This window comes from Leucopleurus acutus (assembly GCF_964270905.1).
Source record: "Leucopleurus acutus genome assembly, chromosome: 9".
NCBI classification, from domain to species: Eukaryota; Metazoa; Chordata; class Mammalia; order Artiodactyla; family Delphinidae; genus Leucopleurus; species Leucopleurus acutus.
The window spans coordinates 33,601,051-33,620,708 of NC_139144.1; the positions used below are offsets into that span (position 1 = coordinate 33,601,051).

Below are 19,658 nucleotides of genomic sequence, written 5' to 3' on the forward strand. Positions count from 1 at the left end.
ATCCACCCACCCAGACACCCCCTCATTGCGTTTCCGTCCCTGCCAGCCCTGGGAAGGTGCTCGCGGCTTTGCCGAGGTTACACTTGTGTCATCAAAGCCACAAGGCGAGTTCGGAATGGGGACTCTTTGGCTTTGTTAATTACCTCTTTTTAAAAATCGAACATTGAAAACTCCGGTAAATAGAGCTGAGGAATTGCCTAGTTAGCACCCCGACTCCTATCTCATTAAAAAAAAAATCAATATTTCTCCCCTCCCCCTCCCCTCCCCCTCCGGATCCGCCCCAACCAGATAACCCTTTCTAAACTCCGTGGTGACAATCTGCTCCCCCGGCCGCGCTCCCCTCCATGCCTCGGCTGCGGCTCCTTTAGCATTTTCCGCCCCTCTTCCTCCTCGCCTTCTCACGGTCCCTCGCCCAATCTCGTTTCCCCTCCCCCTCTTCCTCCTCCTGCTAGCTCTTTTTTTCCTGCGAAGCCCACTCTAATTGAGGCGCTGGGATTCCTCACGTGAGACGTTGATTTGTAGTTTGAACACGTGGCTCATTCAAAAAGCCGGACACTCGGAGCGGATTTTTTCCGCCTTCTGCGCCTTCCTCCCTCCACCCCTTCTCCCCTCCCCCCTGCCAGTCACCCTTCTGGGTTTTTTATGGGGAGGCGGCGCCTGCCCTCACGTAGTGTGATATTTTCACAGTCCGCTGGCCGATGCCAGAGGGGTTGGGGAGTAAGAGACAAAAAGTAGTTTCCCCCCCTCCCTCCTCTCCTCCTTTTTCTCGCTAATCCCGCCTCCTCCTCCGAGTTAGGAAGACTCGTTGATGCGTTTGCGTTGTAGCAAGGCTTTTTCTTTTCTTCTTTTTTTTTAATACCTAGAAAAGGAAAAACAGAAACCCTCGGATCTGATTTTTCGCTCCTCGTTCTTGTCCTTGGTTCTTAGTGTGTCTGTATTTTAACGGCGAGAAGAGAAGGGGAACAAAACCCGCCGGATCCATCCATCGCTGTGGGTGGTTTTAATTTTTCGTTTTTCTCTTAATTTTTTTAAACAACCGCTCTTCACAATGAACAAACTGTATATCGGAAACCTCAGCGAGAACGCCGTCCCCTCGGACCTGGAAAGTATCTTCAAGGACGCCAAGATCCCGGTGTCGGGACCCTTCCTGGTGAAGACAGGCTACGCGTTTGTGGACTGTCCGGACGAGAGCTGGGCCCTCAAGGCCATCGAAGCGCTTTCAGGTGGGCCCCGGCCGGGCTCCGCCGGGACGCCTGCCCAGCTCCGCGCCTCTTGCCCGGGCCTGCCGGGGTCGGGCCGCGGCTGACACGGGGTTGTCCACACAGGGCCCCGGCCTGGGCGGGCGGGGGAGAGGGGACGAGGCCCGGGCGCCTGCACGCGTGGGTCGGGGCCCTTCTCCCAGCCCGGGCGCCTACCCGGCCCCCGCGGCTCCCCTCCCCCGCCGGGCTTTGAGGGCTGAGAGCGAACGCGCTGTCAAGAAAGCCCCGGCGCGGGCTCGGAGGGGGGGCGTGGGGGACTGTGTGGCGCCTGGGAGCGGGGCTGGAAGGGGGGGTGTGCTCGCTCCGCGCCCCGCCCGGGCCCAGGCGCGTGCTCCAGGCTCCGGCCCGCCGGGCCTTGCTTGGGGACCGAGAGCGAACGCCTGTTTCTCGCTCCTTCCTTCCTCTCCCTGCCGGTTATTTGTGGTGTTGGTTCGCTGCCTCCCCTCCCGCCCCAGACCCCGGCCGCGGGAGAACTCAAAGTGGCCTTGACCCGGCTGCCGAACGAGGCCGCGGGTGGTGCTTAGCACGGGCGGCCCCGCGCTTCCCCTCAACCTTGCGGGAGGCGGGCGAGGGCGACCCGGGTTATTTGCTCGACCTTCCCGCGTACAACGAGCTAGAGGGGCAGGTGGGCGCGGGCGACCACGGGTCGCCTCGGAGCGAGTCCCGCTGTGGCGCCGGGCTGCCAGGCTTCGGGCCGCGGCCTCCGGGACTGGTGGGGAGCGCTCGGCGAGGGCGGGGGGCCGTGCGTGGCGGGGAGGCGCGCGGGGGTGGGACGCCCGGGGGAAGGCTGTGTTCAGGTCCCACTCCGAGCAACATGGCTTTCGGGGTGGCGGGTGCTGCGCCGTCCCTCGCGCGCTCTGCAGTCTGTGCTGAGCTGCGCCTCTGGACGTTCGCTCTTGCCGCTCCTGCCTTGCAGTCCTCGAGCCTTTCCCGCCGCTCACTGCCAGTTCCCGGCGGGCCTGGGCTTGAACCCGGGAGAAGGGCCTGGGCGCCCCCTCCTGAAGAAAGCCCACGTAGCCCCTTCCCCCGAGCTTGTCTTCTGGAGTCTCTGGGGAAGCGGACGGGGTTGGGGGGGCGGGTAGAGTGTTCCCGAAGTAGTGGGTCAGCCAGTTGATCCCCCTTCCCACCCATCTGTAAGTTACACACACGCAGCCTCCAGGGGCTCAGCTTCCCACCCGCGCGGGGCCGGTTTCTCTCTCGGCTTTGAGCCACGTCCGGGTGTCTCTCGGGGTCTCAGGAGGCCACTCGTGTCGCTGCTTAGGCTGTGCGGGTCCTTCGGGCCCAGAGAGCCGCTAAACCGGGCCAACTGCTCCTCCACCTCTTGTGTGTCCGCAGGTAAAGTGGAACTGCACGGGAAACTCATAGAAGTTGAGCACTCGGTCCCCAAAAGGCAAAGGTGAGCTTACTTATTATGTTCTCATTGATTCTGTTCTCAACCATTGGGAGGAGAGACTCAACACAGCTGAAAACAACTTTTCCTTTTACTGTTATTGGGTTGCTGTATGACTTGGCGTTTCTCGTCTTTTGCTCTAAAGTTTCTGGCAGGTGTGTGTGTGTGTGTGAGTGTGAATGTGTGTTGGTACTGCTGTGAAGGAACAGACGACTTGTCTGTGGCCCCTGCCACTGGATTATTGTTACTGGTAATAAAGTCGCTTAAGGAAGCTCTCACAGCTACATGTTCTCCGGCAGAGTAGGTCAAGTTGCTGCAACAGGAAATCAAAGTCTCAAAGGGCAGTTTCTGGGCATCTGTGGGAATTAGGAAGCAATGGGTGACCGCTCCAGCCCGCCGCCCCCCACCTGAAAGTGCAGGATAGGCGGAAGCAGCTGCAGACACGCGCGGGTGTGGCGTGCCTTTCCTTCTCTGTCCCGAGTTGGCGGCGAAGAGTCTGAGAGGCCTGGGAGGCCGTCCGCACATCTGAGAGGAGAAGAATTTGCCTTTACCCTGGTAGCTCGCCCGCCGGGATTGGAACACGTGAGTGAACGCCTGGGCTTCTCCTGCCCAGAAGCGCCTTTCAGTCACTGCAAGTAAGACAGCTTTCTGCAAACCCGCCTTTGTCTCCAGGCCTTCCCCCCCACTCCCCCCCAACGCCCCCATTTAAAAACTTTTGCTTACAGATAAGCACCAAGAGATGGAGAAGGCTGAAGATTTTTGCTACTTAAACAAGGGGGATTGCACTTTTCGGAAAGCATATGTAGTGTGTCAGTTTACAGAATGTTTGGAGACTGTGTTTTAATCTCTTAAGTATTTTGGAGAAATGGCTCCCTTCTCCAGAGCAGGCCAGATCCCAGCTCTGTAGCTCTGACTTGAAAGGCTCTGCTTCCTCCCGGTGGTGCTGGTGTTGGCTTATGCGTTGCTGGGCTTTGCAAGGTGGGGTTAGTTTCTTCCTTTCCCCCCTCCCATCCCCCACTCCCAACCTGGGCCAAGTAGTAAGCTGGAAGTTAATTTAAACTAGGGCAGCCAGAGCGTCTGGTTAGATATTGGTGAGGGTGTGTACGCTGGAGGGCGGAAAGGGTTTGCTGTGCATTTCCCTGGTGCTTGGCTGGGAGAGATGGCTACCTAACAGGTCATCCTATGCCTATTTTTATTTTTTAATTTATTTTTAAATTATTTTACTTTAAAGAGAGTTTCTTTTTTAGTTTCTTTTTAAAATTAATTAGTTAATTAATTTTTGGCTGTGTTGGGTCTTCGCTGCTGCACGCAGGCTTTCGCTGGTTGTGGCGAGCGGGCTTCTCATTGCGGTGGCTTTTCTTGGTGCGGAGCACAGGCTCTAGGTGCACGGGCTTCAGTAGTTGTGGCACGTGGGCTTCGGTAATTGTGGCTCGCGGGCTCTAGAGCGCAGGCTCAGTAGTTGTGGAGCACAGGCTTAGTTGCTCCACGGCATGTGGGATCTTCCCGGACCAGGGATCGAACCCGTGTCCCCTGCATTGGCAGGCGGATTCCTAATCACTGTGCCACCAGGGAAGTCCCTATGCCTATTTTTTTTTTAAAATTTATTTTATTTATTTATTTTTGGCTGCGTTAGGTCTGTTGCTGCGTGCGGGCTTTCTCTAGTTGCGGTGAGCGGGGGCTACTCTTCGTTGTGGTGCGCGGGCTTCTCCTTGCGGTGGCTTCTTTTGTTGCGGAGCATGAGCTCTAGGCGTGCGGGCTTCAGTAGTTGCAACACGCAGGCTCAGTAGTTGTGGCTCATGGGCTTAGTTGCTCCGCGGCATGTGGTATCTTCCTAGACCAGGGCTTGAACCCGTGTCTGCTGCCTTGGCAGACGGATTCTTAACCGCTGCACCACCAGGGAAACCCCCTATGCCTATTTTTAGATTGAGCTCTCTTCCAGGTAAAGCACTTTTACAAATTGTGTTTTTGTTTGCCAGCCTGTTTGGATTTTTGTGGATTTCTCTTCATGTACTTAATTTTCATCAGGATAGTTGGAAAGGGATTTGGCGTGGCCAGATTTAGTTCTAGTTGGGAATTTTGGTAGGGGTCAAGTTATTTTATATAGCAGAACGGAGTTATCTTTTAAAAGCTTCTAAAACAATAGAACGTGTACTGAAAACTATCTAAATTGATCTCAGTTTAATAAACAATTGAAAAATTGCGGGAGAAGTCATAGCTCCTTAAAAAAGGTTAAAGGCATAGTCTGAATTGTTTACCTACTGGAAAAAAATGTAAGCACATTCTTCAAATTCTAATTGGTTTCATGTTTAGCCACTGTATCTTAATTTTCTTCAGATGTTGAATAAGAAATAGGCAGATGGTTGTGTTGAAGGACAGGCATTTTAACATTTGAGAGTTTCTAAATTTAAACATTAAGTGTCTTGACCTGTGTGTAAATGCAATAACTTTGCTTTACTCTCCTGATTTTCCTTCTCCAGGCTGGTGTGAATTTGTCCCCCATGTGTAGGGAATTAAAAACATTGTCTGGTTAATAGACTGCCTGTTTTATTCTTAAAGGCTTTTGCCCAACCTAAAAACATACTTAGTTTACTTGTTACTTTATGGCAAACAGGAGTTGCTGCTTAGGAAATCACATAAAGTAAAATGTTACCAGTGGCAGAAAGTATTTATCAATGGAAACTTCTTCAGTTTATTAACAGTGTAGATTAAATTTTGTAGCTGATTTGCATTAGCATTAAAATGCTGAGGATTTTGAATGTTATTGTCTTACTAGCAAAGTAAATAGTAGTGAGTACATTGGAGACAAATTTTTTTTTAACTGATTTAGAGAGCAATCAGGTAAGTCCTTTGCTTGTACAGAAATGGCTAAAAACAACAATAGAGCTTGCTTTCTCTGCCAGGGAATTTTTTAAAAAAAATTTTAATTTTAATTTCACTTATTTATTTTTGGCTGTGTTGGGTCTTCGTTACTGCATGCGGGCTTCTCTTCATTGCGGTGTGCGGGCTTCTCATTGTGGTGGCTTCTCGTTGTGGAGCATGGGCTCTAAGGCATGTGGGCTCAGTAGTTGTGGCTCACGGGCTCTAGAGCGCAGGCTCAGTAGTTGTGGCACACGGGCTTAGTTGCTCCGCGGCACGTGGGATCTTCCTGGATCAGGGATCGAACCTGTGTCCCCTGCGTTGGCAGGCAGATTCTTATCCATTGCGCTACTGGGGAAACCCTGCCCAGGGAGATTTGCCGGAAATCTATGTTACAATTTTGTTCTAACTGAACCTTGGAACTGTGTTGTAGTTTTCCTTATCTGGACTGTTCCACTGTCTGAATAGGCTTTGGGAGAGGGCAGGGAAGGCACCTTCGTGATCCACATGCCCAGCACCTATAGGAGGGTCAAGAGGTGGTACTGGTGACAGTGAATTGAATGCCGCGGACCAGCCCTTGCCAGTGAGCCTGCTGGACTTCTGGGTGGAGTTCTTTGTGCTTATCAGTCATTGCATTCCATCCCATCATCATGTGGGCACCTGAGGCAGGCATACCCACATATGCAGCAGTGACCTTTAAACCTGCTGTGCAAGGCATGTTGGGAGCCCGGTGCAGAAGAATGCTTATGGCAGCACTCTGAGATGGATCAATGGGCTTGCAGCAGCTAAACAGGGGAGCAGGCCCAGGGGGTGATTTGATGCGTGGTAGGATGGCCCAACTCTGACGGGGAGCAGAGCTGGGTGGGACCATTTCAGGAAGGGGCATTGTTGAGTTTGGTTCAGACCAAGCCTAGCTGCTGATTACCCAAGTCACAAGGGAATGTGGAAGGAATGTTGCTTTTCTGCATTCAGATACCCCCCAGTTGGGGAAGATTATAGCAGTGCTTCACAGAGTTTGAGGTCCCGTGCATCCAGAATGAAGAGAAGATTGCACTGAGTACCAGTGATAGTGTTGTACTTTTTGTTCCAGATATAAAAGATACAGCACATGAAGACTTGGCTTCACTCTGGAGGTATAAGCTTTAAAAAAAAAATTTCCCTCCCTCCTTGGGGGTGAGGGTGGGTGTGAAAATTGTTTTGACTTTGGAAGACGGTGGCTGACTTTGGTTGGAAGAGTCACTGGTATCTTGGGGAACCTTGGTGTGCCCCTATATGATTTTGTAAATAGCGCCGATTTCCTTTTTGTTATGTTGTGGGCTTTGGGCATGGGAGAGGTAACAGGAAAGTTGCTGACGCTGGGGAACTGAGCGGATGGTGGTTTAATTCGTTTTCCATTACTTTTTTAAATTATGAGAATTTGTGTATTTTCCAGCTTTTTCTAGCTTAAACTTCCTCATGATTTAGCTCTTGGCCTTGATTAGAATTGTACGTAGCCAAAACATATTTGAATGAAAGAGAAAAAATAGTGGGATATCATAGTTAATATTTTTCCAGGAAGGATCCGTTAAAACAGACTGTGGTGCCTAAGCTCAAATGTCTTTGTTTCTTGCTTCCTTAAAACTAAAAAAAAAAAAAAAAAAAAAGGAAATAAAATGAACAGCTTATTTCCGTATTAGAATCTTATGTTTAGCATATAAATGGGGTAGAGCATGTATAAAAATTACTGTGGTTTTAAATATATCTTACTTTAAATGGCCATTTAAAACCTAGTGCTGCCTTTTAAAAGCTGTTAAGTATAGAATAGGATGGTGCCATGACTAGCCATGAGCCCATTAGCCAGGGCATAAGACCCTGTTGTCTCAGGACGGTAAAAGCTGTTTCTAATGCTAAATATTTTAACAGGTATGCCCCTGGTTTATCAGTGGTGGTACAGGTGAATCTTGTGAATTAGGGAAATTTCTCAAACATGCATAGCCCTGAGATTCTGAATGTTAGGAAACTTTCACGGCTGGTAAAGAATCATAGGCAAGGTTATCTTTGCAGTGCTCGGTTTAAGATCAGTAATGCATGACTGCTTAAGTGGTTGTAGCCAATGAGATTTTTCTTGATTTCACGTTGTTTTCTCAGTACGGTTTGAGAAAGTTTTCTCACTTTTCTTTCTCACTTTATTAGAATTTTTAAAAAATGTTGATAAGTAGCTTCTGTGTGGCTGTCCATGATAACAAGGAAGACGTTATGAAAACGTGACATGTGCCTGGAGCCAGTGGGAACTGAGAATCTTGGCTTCTGTTTCTGGTTTCCTTTTGATTTGTGTGATGACTTACATTCTCTGTTCACGCCAAATGCCATTATAATAAACTAACAGGAGGCATATTTTGTTCTGAGTTTTGCATTCTGCTTGAAATAAATGAGTTACCAGCTAAGGTTTAAAAATATATTTTGGAATTGCAGAGAGCTGGGCTTTTCCCTGTAAGGAACTTGACTTGTATTTCTTTTCTGTAGTATGGTAGTTCAGTTGCTTTTGCACGTGTACCTCTTTTGGGCAGTCAGCAAGAGGGACATGATCTTTGCCGTACTTTGAAATGCTTTTGTGAGCCACACTATTGTAGTTCATGTGTGTTATAGGTCTGGGATTTTGTATTAAAGTGAAGCTGTTGAGCCACCTTGATACATGTTTTGAAGCAACTCCATTTTAATAGTCTTTAGCAGCATTCAGACAGCAACTTTTCTAGCAGTAACTAATTTTGAAAAGTGAATTATCCATTCAGGAACGCTGGTGGTTGGTTTCGTCTGGGAGGAAGGAGAGAGTCTGTGCTATTCTTAGCTGAGTTTCCTTTATCAACTGTTGACTCTGATTCAAGCTTCTAGAGTCATAAGACAGGAGGTGGCAGTGTGGGAGCAGTGACCAAGGGATAGGATTGGCATTTTTATTTTTAAAAATTTTTATTGAGTTATAATTTACATACCATACAATTCACTTGCTTTACTTGTGCAATTCAGTGATTTTTGGTATATTTACAGAGTTGTGTAACAGTCACCACAGGCATAGAAGTTTTTGTTGTTGTTTGTTTGGTTTTTGGTTTTGGTTTTTTTTTGGCCACATGGCATGTCGGATCTTAGTTCCCCGACCAGGGATTGAACCCGTGACCCCTGCATTGGAAGTGTGAAGTCTTAACCGTTGGACTGCCAGGGAAGTCCCTGGATTGGCATGTTTACTTAAGATCTCTGCCCCATAAATCTGATGTTTACAAATGGGCTTTGACTACAGAGTTTTGCTTGAAAGCTGGTTGCAAACAGTTTTCGGTGTTCTATTAAAATTTATCATGGTCTGAAATTGCTGTTTGGTAAGTATTTGGTAAATAAACACAGCTATAATAAATATCAATACAGTATAGGAATTTTGTTTCCCTGAAGGGGAGTCCATAGTACATAAATTATGTGTTTGAGAGAATTATGCTGAGGCCATTTAACTTGATTAGGAAAAGGTTTGAAATTATGGAATTATTGTTTCCTCAAACCAAACTTTGAAATGAAAAAAAAATCCTGTTAAAATCTAGTGGAACTCTAAGCTGAACGAGGCCTGAGTCCTTAGAATATCGGCCATTATCACTTAGTTGTTTAGGATGTTGATACCATTGTCATTATGATGTTTCAGTTCTCTATCGCAGCCCTCTGAAAACCGGTGGCTCGGAACAACAGCAACTTACTTTTTCCTATGGTCATATGGGTCTGTTAGGTGGTTAGTTCTCTTCCACGTGGTATCATTTTGAGTCATTTACTAAGCTGGGCTAAAAGGTCCAAGAAGACTTCACTCACATGTCTGGCCTCTTGGTGCTTATCCAGGTCATCTTTCTCTACTCGGTATCTCATCACTCAGTAGTGGCCCCTGGCTGGGTACCGCAAGTGAAATCAGAAGCTGCGGGGCCTCTTAAAGGCTAGGTGCAGAATTGGCACGTTGTTGCTTTTAATCCCATTCTATTGATAAAGGCAGGCCACGAGGCCAGGACAGGTTCAAGGGGGATATGGAAATAGCTTCCCTCTCTTGATGGTGGAGTGGCATGCATGTACACAGAGGAGGAATTGATGGTGGCCATCTTTGTAGATCTTCCACAAATTGAAGGAGGGGAGCGTTTAGGCTTGAAAATGCTTAGAACATAAAATACCTGAAAATAGCATTTAGCGCTAGAAATGGGGAGCCAGTACCCTTGTAATATGCTGGTAAGAGAGCATGGTGTTAACTTTTGAGGTAACGAGTAGTGGTCAGTCTCTGTTTATTTCTACGGAACAGCTAATAGGGTTTGCTGATGGATTGGATGAGAGGTGTGAGAAGAGGAAAGGATGACAAGGTTTTTTGACCAGAACAACTGGTTGGAAGGTGGTGCCATTGACCAAAATGGAGAGTATTGTGAGACAAACAGGTTCTTGGGTGGAAGTCAGGAGCTTTACTTTTGGCATATTTTGTTTCTAATGCTTATTAGAAATGTAAATGATGACGTCAAGCAGGTAGTTGGATATATTGGTCTGGAGCCCAGGAGAAGGTAGGAAGCGGAGGTGAGCATCAGAGGCTTCATTAGCTTGTAGTATTGAAATCATGGAACTGGACAAGATCATCAAGGAACTGAGCCTGGAGCTCTAGGAGGAAGGAAGGACCAGCAGAGGAGAGTGAAGGAGGTCAGTGCGAACTGTTTCTGGGAGAGAAGTGAAGAAAGCCTGTGGAGAAGGAAAGTAATCAACTGTGTAGAGTATCACTGAGAGTTTGTATTTTAGATGGATGAAAAAGTGAGTGGGAGCAGTGTTAAGTCTCAGCCTTCTGGCTGTGCTGTAAATAAATGGAGAGCGATTTACAAATTTTGGAGCAACCTGGAATACAGCCTTTCATCCAGAATTCATTTATTAGGCTCTTAGTTTTTTTTTTTTTTTAATGTTTCAGAAACATCTATAAGTATGTTCTATTTATAAGTTGCTAGAGATGGAAGCGGCTCCTAAGGTTAGTAGATCCTCCTCTTGTTCAGTGGACAAGACTTGTTGGTAACAGTTGACCTACCCTCTGGCGTCTGTTTTCACCCTTCTGGTGACTGTGAGCTCACTTTCCCGTGGACAACCCATTCTGCTTTATATTAGTACATATTTGGTTCCAAAACAGTGCAAAGTCCAGTGCTTCTATGCGCTTGTCTAAATACTTGATTAAAGACAAGCAAAGGCTGAAACTAATGGCCACAATATTTTTGAATATTATGGGCGAGGTTTAAAATACTTTAATCACTTTGTTATTTTAGTATACTTGAATAAAGCATTCCATCCATTTTATTAATAAAATTTAAGTTATAAGAAATATAAGAAACCCTTGAAGTGCCCTAAATTCTCTCATTTTTGCATATTAAAAAATCTGGTCCTTGGTAAAGTAGCCTCCTTCTCAAATTATGAATGCTGTCTTTGGCCACAGGAGTCACCAAAACAAGGTGATAGGTTAGAGCACTTGGGTTTGAGACAGGTGACTTTGTCTGAATAACTCTTTTAAGACTTTCTTTGTCTATGCAAGTCCTTTAATTAATAGAATGCTACCTTCAGAATGTGTTAAACACCTTCTATTTTAAGAGAGAAAACTAATAAAAATGAGATAGCACAATAGGGTTTTTTAAAAATGGTATTAGTTGCTTTACCAAAGGATTTTCCGTAAAGCCCTGGGAGAAGAAGTGACTTGCCCATGGCACTGCAGGTGATTAGTAGAACCCATTTCCAGGTCCTGTGACTCTGCCCTGTCTTCATTTCTCCCATTTAAAGTTGTCAAATCCTCAAAAAGTAGCTTACACAGCAGCCTGATCTTGTTTGCAGTGGCAAGTTGGAGCAGAGATGTCCTGTTTCTTGCTTTCTCTGAAGAAAAAAGAAATCTTGTTTGGCTTCTTTGAAGGGTTGATTTATTGTCTTCCTGCAGGAAAAAGACAGGTACAGGTAGTCTGGAATCCGGGGCTTACTGCAGAATAAAAATATCCGGACATCCTGTTTTAAGACAGAAAATGAGACTACTTTTTCCTTGAAGGTTTTTTTGTTTTGTTTTTTTAAGCAGCTTCATCTTAGTATAAATGAATTGCAGGGAAGTTGGAGGGGGCCTAAGGAGATATGAGAGTAGAACAGAGGGCATGAGGAGGTAGATGCCATGGCTTTATCCCAGGCAGGTGATTGTGATTCACAGCATGTGTTTTAGATGGCAGAGGAGGTAGAGGTGTCCTGTGTGGAGTCCATGGTGCCTGGTTGTCCCGCCTTGTTACCAAGTTTAGTAGGATCCTGCCTTGCGGAAAGAAGTCTCTTAAACTTGGAATACTAAGGATTGGGAGAGAGTAGGAGGGGGAAATCGTACTGAAACATCTTTTTTTATTTTTATTTTTTGCGGTACGCGGGCCTCTCACTGTTGTGTCCTCTCCCGTTGCGGAGCACAGGCTCCGGACATGCGGGCTCAGCGGCCATGGCCCACGGGCCCAGCCGCTGCGAGGCGTGTGGGATCCTCCTGGACCGGGGCATGAACCCGTGTCCCCTGCATTGGCAGGTGGACTCTCAACCACTGCGCCACCAGGGAAGCCCGTACTGAAACATCTTGATGAGGAGCCCTGATGGCTGCCTCGTGTGCTCTTGTTGAACTGAAGGGTGTAGCCAGAAGAATGTTACATCTGGGTTTGAATCCCAGCTCTGCTTTCTGAATTCATGATGATAAATGTTTAAGGATGAGGAAATCAAATCTGGGAGGTTAGAATGGAAAGGATGCCTCATAGGATCCTGGGGATGTGTATAAAGCATCAATAGAGCATCACCCAATAGTCACTCCCATGGCAGCTGTTACATTTTTTCCTCTTGAGATTCAAATGTGAAGGCTGGATGTATATTACATTTGGTGGTGATAACAGAAATATGAAAAATTTTTGTTCTGTTTGGGATGTGGGCTCATAAAAGTAGAAATCTTTGGGTGGTGTCTTTTTGTTTTTATCTTCATTGAGTATGTATTACTTAAAAAAAAATTAAGGTATAACCTAGGTATGATAGAGTATATGAATATTAAACATCTTGATGAATTCTTAACAAATGAATACATGTAAATTAATTCGAAACACATGAATTATGAAAATGTGAAAATATCTGTTCTTTAATCCTCCCTATCCCCATGTATTTCCCATGTCTTATAGCTGGTAACTTGGTGTATTATTTTTCAGAAATTTTTCTGTGCATGTATCCACACTTTTTAATTTAATAATCAAATCATACTGTTTATTTTTTGTGCTTTTACTAAATAATGTATCCTGAAGAATCTTCAGTGTAGGTGCAAATAGTTCACTCTCCTTAAACCAAGTTGCATTGCAACAATATAAATAGTTGCAACAATTTAAATGTTCTTTTCATAGTGATTTCAGTGGAGCATAAGTATATGTATGTCATAGGACTCTTGTTTGGATATATATATATTTTTAATAAATGTATTTATTTTTGACTGAGTTGGGTCTTTGTTGCTATGTGCGGGCTTTCTCTAGTTGTGGCGAGCGGGGGCTACTCTTCGTTGCTATGCGCGGGCTTCTCATTGCAGTGGCTTCTCTTGTTGCAGAGCACGGGCTCTAGGCGCATGGGCTTCAGTAGTTGTGGAGCGGGCTTCAGTAGTTGTGGCACGTGGGCTCTAGAGCGCAGGCTCAGTAGTTGAGGTGCACAGGCTTATTTGCTCTGTGGCATGTGGGATCTTCCCGGACCAGGGCTCGAACCCGTGTTGCCTGCATTGGCAGGTGTATTCTTAACCACTGCACCACCAGGGAAGCTTGGTTGGATATTTCTATAAGGTAAATTCTTAGACTGAAAATTGCTATGTCAAAAGACATGCACATTTAAATTTGGAAGTGCTCTGCCGAAAACGTAAGTTTACTTTTTTTTTTATTTTTATTTTTATTTTTTGCGGTACGTGGGCCTCTCACTGTTGTGGCCTCTCCCGTTGTGGAGCACAGGCTCTGGACGCGCAGGCTGAGCGGCCATGGCTCACGGGCCCAGCCGCTCCGCGGCATGTGGAATCTTCCCGGACCGGAGCACGAACCTGAACCCGTGTCCCCTGCATCGGCAGGTGGACTCTCAACCACTGCACCACCATAGAAGCCCATAAAACGGTCTTTTCAAGCATGGAGGACTGTATCATTCTAGGAACAGCCTTATTCTTTCTACTATGGATGTTCTGCTGACTCTCACAAGTTTAGGTCCCGATTCATTTGTGTCCCTTGCATGTAAAAATTAAGTCAAAAGCTATAAAGATTAAATTCTGAAAACTTAAAGTTCGAATACCTGAAGTTTATGTTCTCTTATACTTACCACCTTGAATTTTGGATCTCACCTCAGAAACTAACAATACTTACTTGCAGTGGGAGCTTTACTAAATAATATTTTGAGGAGAAATTTGATTAAGAATTAGTTTTCAAAGCAAAATAAGCAAAGACAACAAACAACAACAACAACAAAAAGAATTAGTTTTCAAAACAAAGTCCTACTCAGCTTGCCACTGGAGCTGGGCAGATGATGATTGGCGAGCTTATTTAAGAAAACCTATGATGATGATAGAGTTCTTTCCAGTGATCCCCAAATGTTTACTACTTTTTAAAACTCAGCTGTTCTTACAAAAATGGAGAAGCTCTTGCTTTTCTTTGGAGAAATAAGTGTGGTTGAAAATTTTAATTTCTGTATTTTTGGTGTGCAAATTTACCTATTTCTGCATTGTTTTTGAGTTTCAGAAGTGAATTCATTCCTTATGGCTTATAAAATATTTTTAGTTTAACAAGCATAGATGGAGCACCTGCGCTTGTAGGCAGTTCGATACTAGGTTTCAGGGGCTAGAAAGGTGAATAAGATACTTGTTCTAAAGAAAAGTACATGGAGTATAGTGACTTGTACTTTGTTCTGTCTCCATCCCTGAGTGATACTTTTGTTTTCAGCACTAACAGTGGCTCACAGTGCCAGTGACCCCAGAGGTGGATTAATATCTCTGCAGGTAGAGAAGTGGTAAATACATCATGAGGTACATATGGGATGCCCCAGAAACACAGGAGGCGCATTGGGCTTAGCTGAGTGTTGGTGCAGCCAGCCAGGCATAGGTTCAGAGAGCAAGGCATGTGAAGGCAACTGAGGCTAACTGTGCAGTGGGGATGGGAAAGGCAGAAGAGACAGCAGGAGGCAAGGCATGTAAGTGTGAAATACCCTGGTGTGTGCGGGGGAATGGCAAGCTGTTCGGAATTAGAGAGGCCCGCGTGTGAGGCAGGATTGTGGTGGAGCCTGAGCCCAGAGGGGCAGCAAGGGCACCCAGTGTTCTGCTGGGCTCAGGAGATCTGATTCTTCATGCGTTTAACTTTAGGGGTTCACTCAGTTTAGTTAATGTCATTTAGCAGATGGTTATTTGGGATCATCTCATGCAAGACTTGATGCTTGGGTTAATTTGGGGATCTGCTCACCAGCGATTATGTTCAGCTGCTTTTACCTCTTAAGTGCTTCCTGGAAACGGCTGTGCCCCAGAACGTTACATGGGGCATGGAGCTGTTCCCAGGACACCCTCTGACAGGGTGACTAGGGTAAATCGTGAGAGGCCTAGGAACCCTGTAGTAAGGCTGACTGAGCCTGTGCCGCTTTTTTAAGGTCAGTTATGACAGCCATAGTTTTAGTCAATGGTAATGATCAAACCACCTGGTATTACTTGATTTTATTAAGACATCTCAAATGATATAATGAACCTTTGGAGGAAAATGAGACCCTTCTATGTGCACACACTATTTTTTTTTTTTTTAAGCAAGGCAAGAAAAATTTATTTTTTAATTGTAATTTTTATTTTTTGGCCATGCCCCGTGGCCTGTGGGACTTTTAATTCCCCAGTCAGGGATCGAACTGGGCCCTCGGCACTGAGAGCGTGGAGTCCTAACCACAGGATTGCCAGGGAATTCCCAGGAAAATTTAAACATAAAAAAATGTTCTCTGCCCTGTGGCCTCCCCTCTCCCCGCACTGTGAATTGTGTATCTGCATTAGGCATTGACCAGACCTCCCCCATCAGCAGAAAAACCTGCTCAGCCATAAAGAGCAACATTCTCCGAGCGTCAACAAGACAACTCCTAGATCTTCCATTTCTTTCTTAGATCTACTAATTTTTCATTGATGTGTACTTAGTCTTCTATTTTTTTCTGTCAGTTTAGATGATATCTCCCTCCCTCCCTAGACTAAAATGATGAGATCAATGTTCTTGTATTACCTTTTACCTTCTTTTCCCATTTCTCTCCCAATTTTTTTACTTTTATAATTTTTTTAAAATTGAAGTATAGTTGATTTACAATGTGTTAATTTCTACTGTATGGCAAAGTGATTCAGTTATACATATACATTATTTTTTATATTCTTTTCCATTATGGTTTATCACAGGATACTGAATATAGTTCCCTGTGCTATACAGTAGGACCTTACAGTTTATCCATTCTATATATAATAGTGTGCATCTGCTAATCCCAACCTCCCACTCCATCCCCCACCCCCACCCCCTTGGCAACCACAAGTCTGTTCTCTGTCTGTGAGTCTGTTTTGTAGGTAGGTTCATTTGTGTCATATTTTAGATTCCACTGTGCACACACTATTAACTGAGCAAAATTAGGGGCAGCAGTACACAAACTGTTGGGAGGGTCAGTGGTATCTTGCTTCGAATCACACAGACGTCAGTTAGAATCCTTGCTCATCTCTGTGATCCCAGGCAAACTGATGCTACTCTGGATTTCTCCACTTATCTGTAAATAGGGGCAATAAAACTTATTGCACGAGGTTGTTGGAAATTAAACGGTAATGTTTGTAAAGGACTTCTTGGAGTATCTGACACCTAAGTGGTGATGTCTCATATTAGTAAACTTGTGTATTTACAAGTGGAGATTGAAAATAAGAGTTGAGTGTATCTACTCCTGCTTAATTCCATAGTTTGCTCTCACATGTACAGATACATAGCAATGTTTCACACTTCTTTGTAGAGTATGAGTTTTGCATTGTGAATAAGTTAAGAGTTTGTATTAAAAAAAAGTTTGTACTTTATGTCTGGATATGTAGGTCTTAGCATCCCTAAAATGTGTCTAGTTAGGAAATTCACTTAAGAGAGATCATATTATTTAAAAAAAAAAAGACTAGGAGATAAAGAACTCTCGTTAATCTCAAAAAGGTAGACAACATACTACAAAAATGTGCAAAGGATAAGCAGCAGTTCAGAAGGGGTTATCTGAAAGGCCAATCTACTTAGGAAAAGATACCCTATCTCACTAGTCATTAGGCAAATGCCAATTGTAATGGCATTTTTGCCTGTCACGTTGGGAAAAATGAACAAGATTGGTAATACCTGGTGTTGGCAAGAGTGTGTAGGAATGGGCACTCAAACGGCTAGAATGTAAATTGGCAAAGACTTCTTGGCATGCCATTTGGGAGTATCTGTTAAACTTAAAATGTGAATACCCTTCAAGTATTATGGAACACAACCTAGTCTTCATAGTTTTGTGTGGTCTGTAAGCATAGTTTTAATCAACAGTATTGTAAAGGAGTTGAAATCACTAGGCAGGACTTGGTGAAAAGGTCTTTGGGTGGGAGTCCAAAATATATGCAGATAAACTTTTAGGTTTTGTTATATCACTCATTACATTTTAATAGGTATTAGGTAATCTGGAACTTTCACCATTGTCTACTTTCCAAGCAAAGAGGATCCCTAGCCTTAATTTGACTGGCTGGAACATTTTGAATTTACTCATTTTTGAGCTTTAGAGGGTAGATTTTAAAAAAAGTAAATTTATTTATTTATTTTTGGCTGCATTGGGTCTTCCTTGCTGCCTGCAGGCTTTCTCTAGTTGCAGCGAGCAGGGGCTACTCTTTCTGTGGCGCGCAGGCTTCTCACTGCGGTGGCTTCTCTTGTGGAGCATGGGCTCTAGGTGCACTGGCTTCAGTAGTTGTGGCACGTAGGCTCAGTAGTTGTGCCTCTTGGTCTCTAGAGCGCAGGCTCAGTAGTTGTGGCGCACAGGCTTACTTGCTCCTCGGCATGTGGGATCTTCCCGGACCAGGTCTCGAACCCATGTCCCCTGCACTGACAGGCAGATTCTTAGCCACTGTACCACCAAGGAAGCCCAAATTTTTAAATAAAAAAAAAAAAATTATTGGAGTAATTGCTTTACAATGTTGTGTTAGTTTCTGCTGTACAATGAAGTGAATCAGCTATGTGTATACCTATATCCCCTGGCTCTTGGACCTCCCTCCCACTCCCCCCATCCCACCCATCTAGGTCATCACAGAGCACCAAGCTGAACTCCCTCTGCTATACAGCAGGTTCCCACTAGCTATTTGTTTTACACATGGTAGTGTATTTATCTCAAACCTAATCTCCCAATTCATCCCACCCTCCCCTTCCCCACCTGTGTCCACATGTCCGTTCTCTACGTCTGTGTCTCAATTCCTGCCCTGCAAATAGGTTCATCTGTACCATTTTTCTAGATTCTACATATATGTGTTAATATACAATATTTGTTTTTCTCTTTCTGGCTTATTCACTCTGTATAGCAGACTCTAGGTCCATCCACATCTCTACAAATGACTCAGTTTTGTTCCTTTTTATGGCTAATATTCCATTGTATATATATGTACCGCATCATCTTTATCCATTCATCTATCATTGGACATTTAGGTTGTTTCCATGTCCTGACTATTGTAAACTGTGCTGCAATGAACATTGGGGTACATGTGTCCTTCTGAATTATGGTTTTCTCAGGGTATATGCCCAGTAGTGGGATTGCTGGATCATATGGTAGTTCTATTTTTAGTTTTTAAGGAACCTCCATACTGTTCTCCATAGTGGCTATATCAATTTACATTCCCACCAACAGTGCAAGAGGGTTCCCTTTTCTCCACCCCCTCTCCAGCATTTATTGTTTCTGGATTTTTTTTTTCTATTTTTTTTTTTCTTCTTGTTTCTAGATTTTTTGGTGATGGCCATTCTGACAGGTGTGAGGTGATACCTCATTGTAGTTTTGATTTGCGTTTCTCTAATAGTGATGTTGAACAGCTTTTCATGTGCTTCTTGGCCATCTGTATATTTTCTTTGGTGAAATGTCTATTTAGGTCTTCTGCCCAGTTTTTAATTGGGTTGTTTGTTTTTTTGATATTGAGCTCCGTGAGCTGTTTGTATATTTTGGAGATTAATCCTTTGTCAGTTGCTTCGTTTGCAAATATTTTCTCCCATTCCGAGGGTTGTCTTTTCATCTTGTTTATGGTTTCCTTTGCTGTGCAAAAGCTTTTAAGTTTCATTAGGGCCCATTTTATTTTTGTTTTTATTTTCATTACTCTAGGAGGTGGGTCAAAAAAGAACTTGTTGTGGTTTATGTCAAAGAGTGTTTTTCCTATGTTTTCCTCTCAGAGTTTTATAGTGTCCCATCTTACATTTAGGTCTTTAATCCATTTGGAGTTTATTTTTGTTTATGGTGTTAGGTGGTGTTCTAATTTCATTTTTTTATATGTAGCTGTCCAGTTTTCCCAGCACCACTTATTGAAGAGGCTGTCTTTTCTCCATTGTATGTTCTTGCCTCCTTTGTCATAAATTAGGTGACCATATGTGCGTGGGTTTATCTCTGGGCTTTCTGTCCTGTACCATTGATCTATATTTCTTGTTTTGTACCAATACCATACAATTCCATTAAAAAAAAGGCAAGTAAAAAAAAAAATCTGCAAAGTGCACTAAAGCAAAGCACAGTAAAACAAACAAACAAAAATCTATTGGTTTCTCTTGCATTTTTATCCCGAAGTATTGGGAAACTGTCAAAGTTCAAGGTGGTAGATATTTTTGCTGAAATTCTGATTTTTACTTAAAAGCTTAAATTCAGTCATTGGCAACAAATGCTGTTAGTTTTTCTTGAATTAACTGGTTGATGTTGTTCTCTTTTGAGAAAATGTCCGCCAGACATTCAATCTTAAATAACCACAGTTAGTGTATAGCTCTTTCAAGTAAAAATGGCGCTCTGTGAAATGTGGCTGGTTCACTCTTGCGCAGTGCTTTTTCTGCAGACAACCATATTAGATAGCCCAAGTGCTTCATGTGTACTGCCCTTCTCTTCACATAGATATTAACAGGATGTGTACTCAAGGGTTATTTAAGAAA

General features: G+C 44.4%; 1 protein-coding gene across 4 annotated transcripts in view; it reads left to right on the forward strand.

Annotated features, from left to right (window-relative positions):
• The first annotated feature begins 827 nt into the window (after window positions 1-827).
• The window catches only part of IGF2BP3 (insulin like growth factor 2 mRNA binding protein 3), a 140,973-nt gene continuing 122,142 nt past the window's right edge, over window positions 828-19,658 (forward strand). For 3 of the 4 annotated variants that reach the window (XM_082846367.1, XM_082846368.1, XM_082846369.1), the window contains exons 1-2: window positions 828-1,223; window positions 2,595-2,655. In XM_082846367.1, coding sequence (XP_082702493.1) covers window positions 1,049-1,223; window positions 2,595-2,655 — 236 coding nt within the window. In that variant the 5' untranslated portion in view covers window positions 828-1,048. Of the gene's footprint in view, window positions 1,224-2,594; window positions 2,656-6,199; window positions 6,639-19,658 lie in introns of those variants that run through there. The other variant, XM_082846370.1, reaches the window with a different exon arrangement.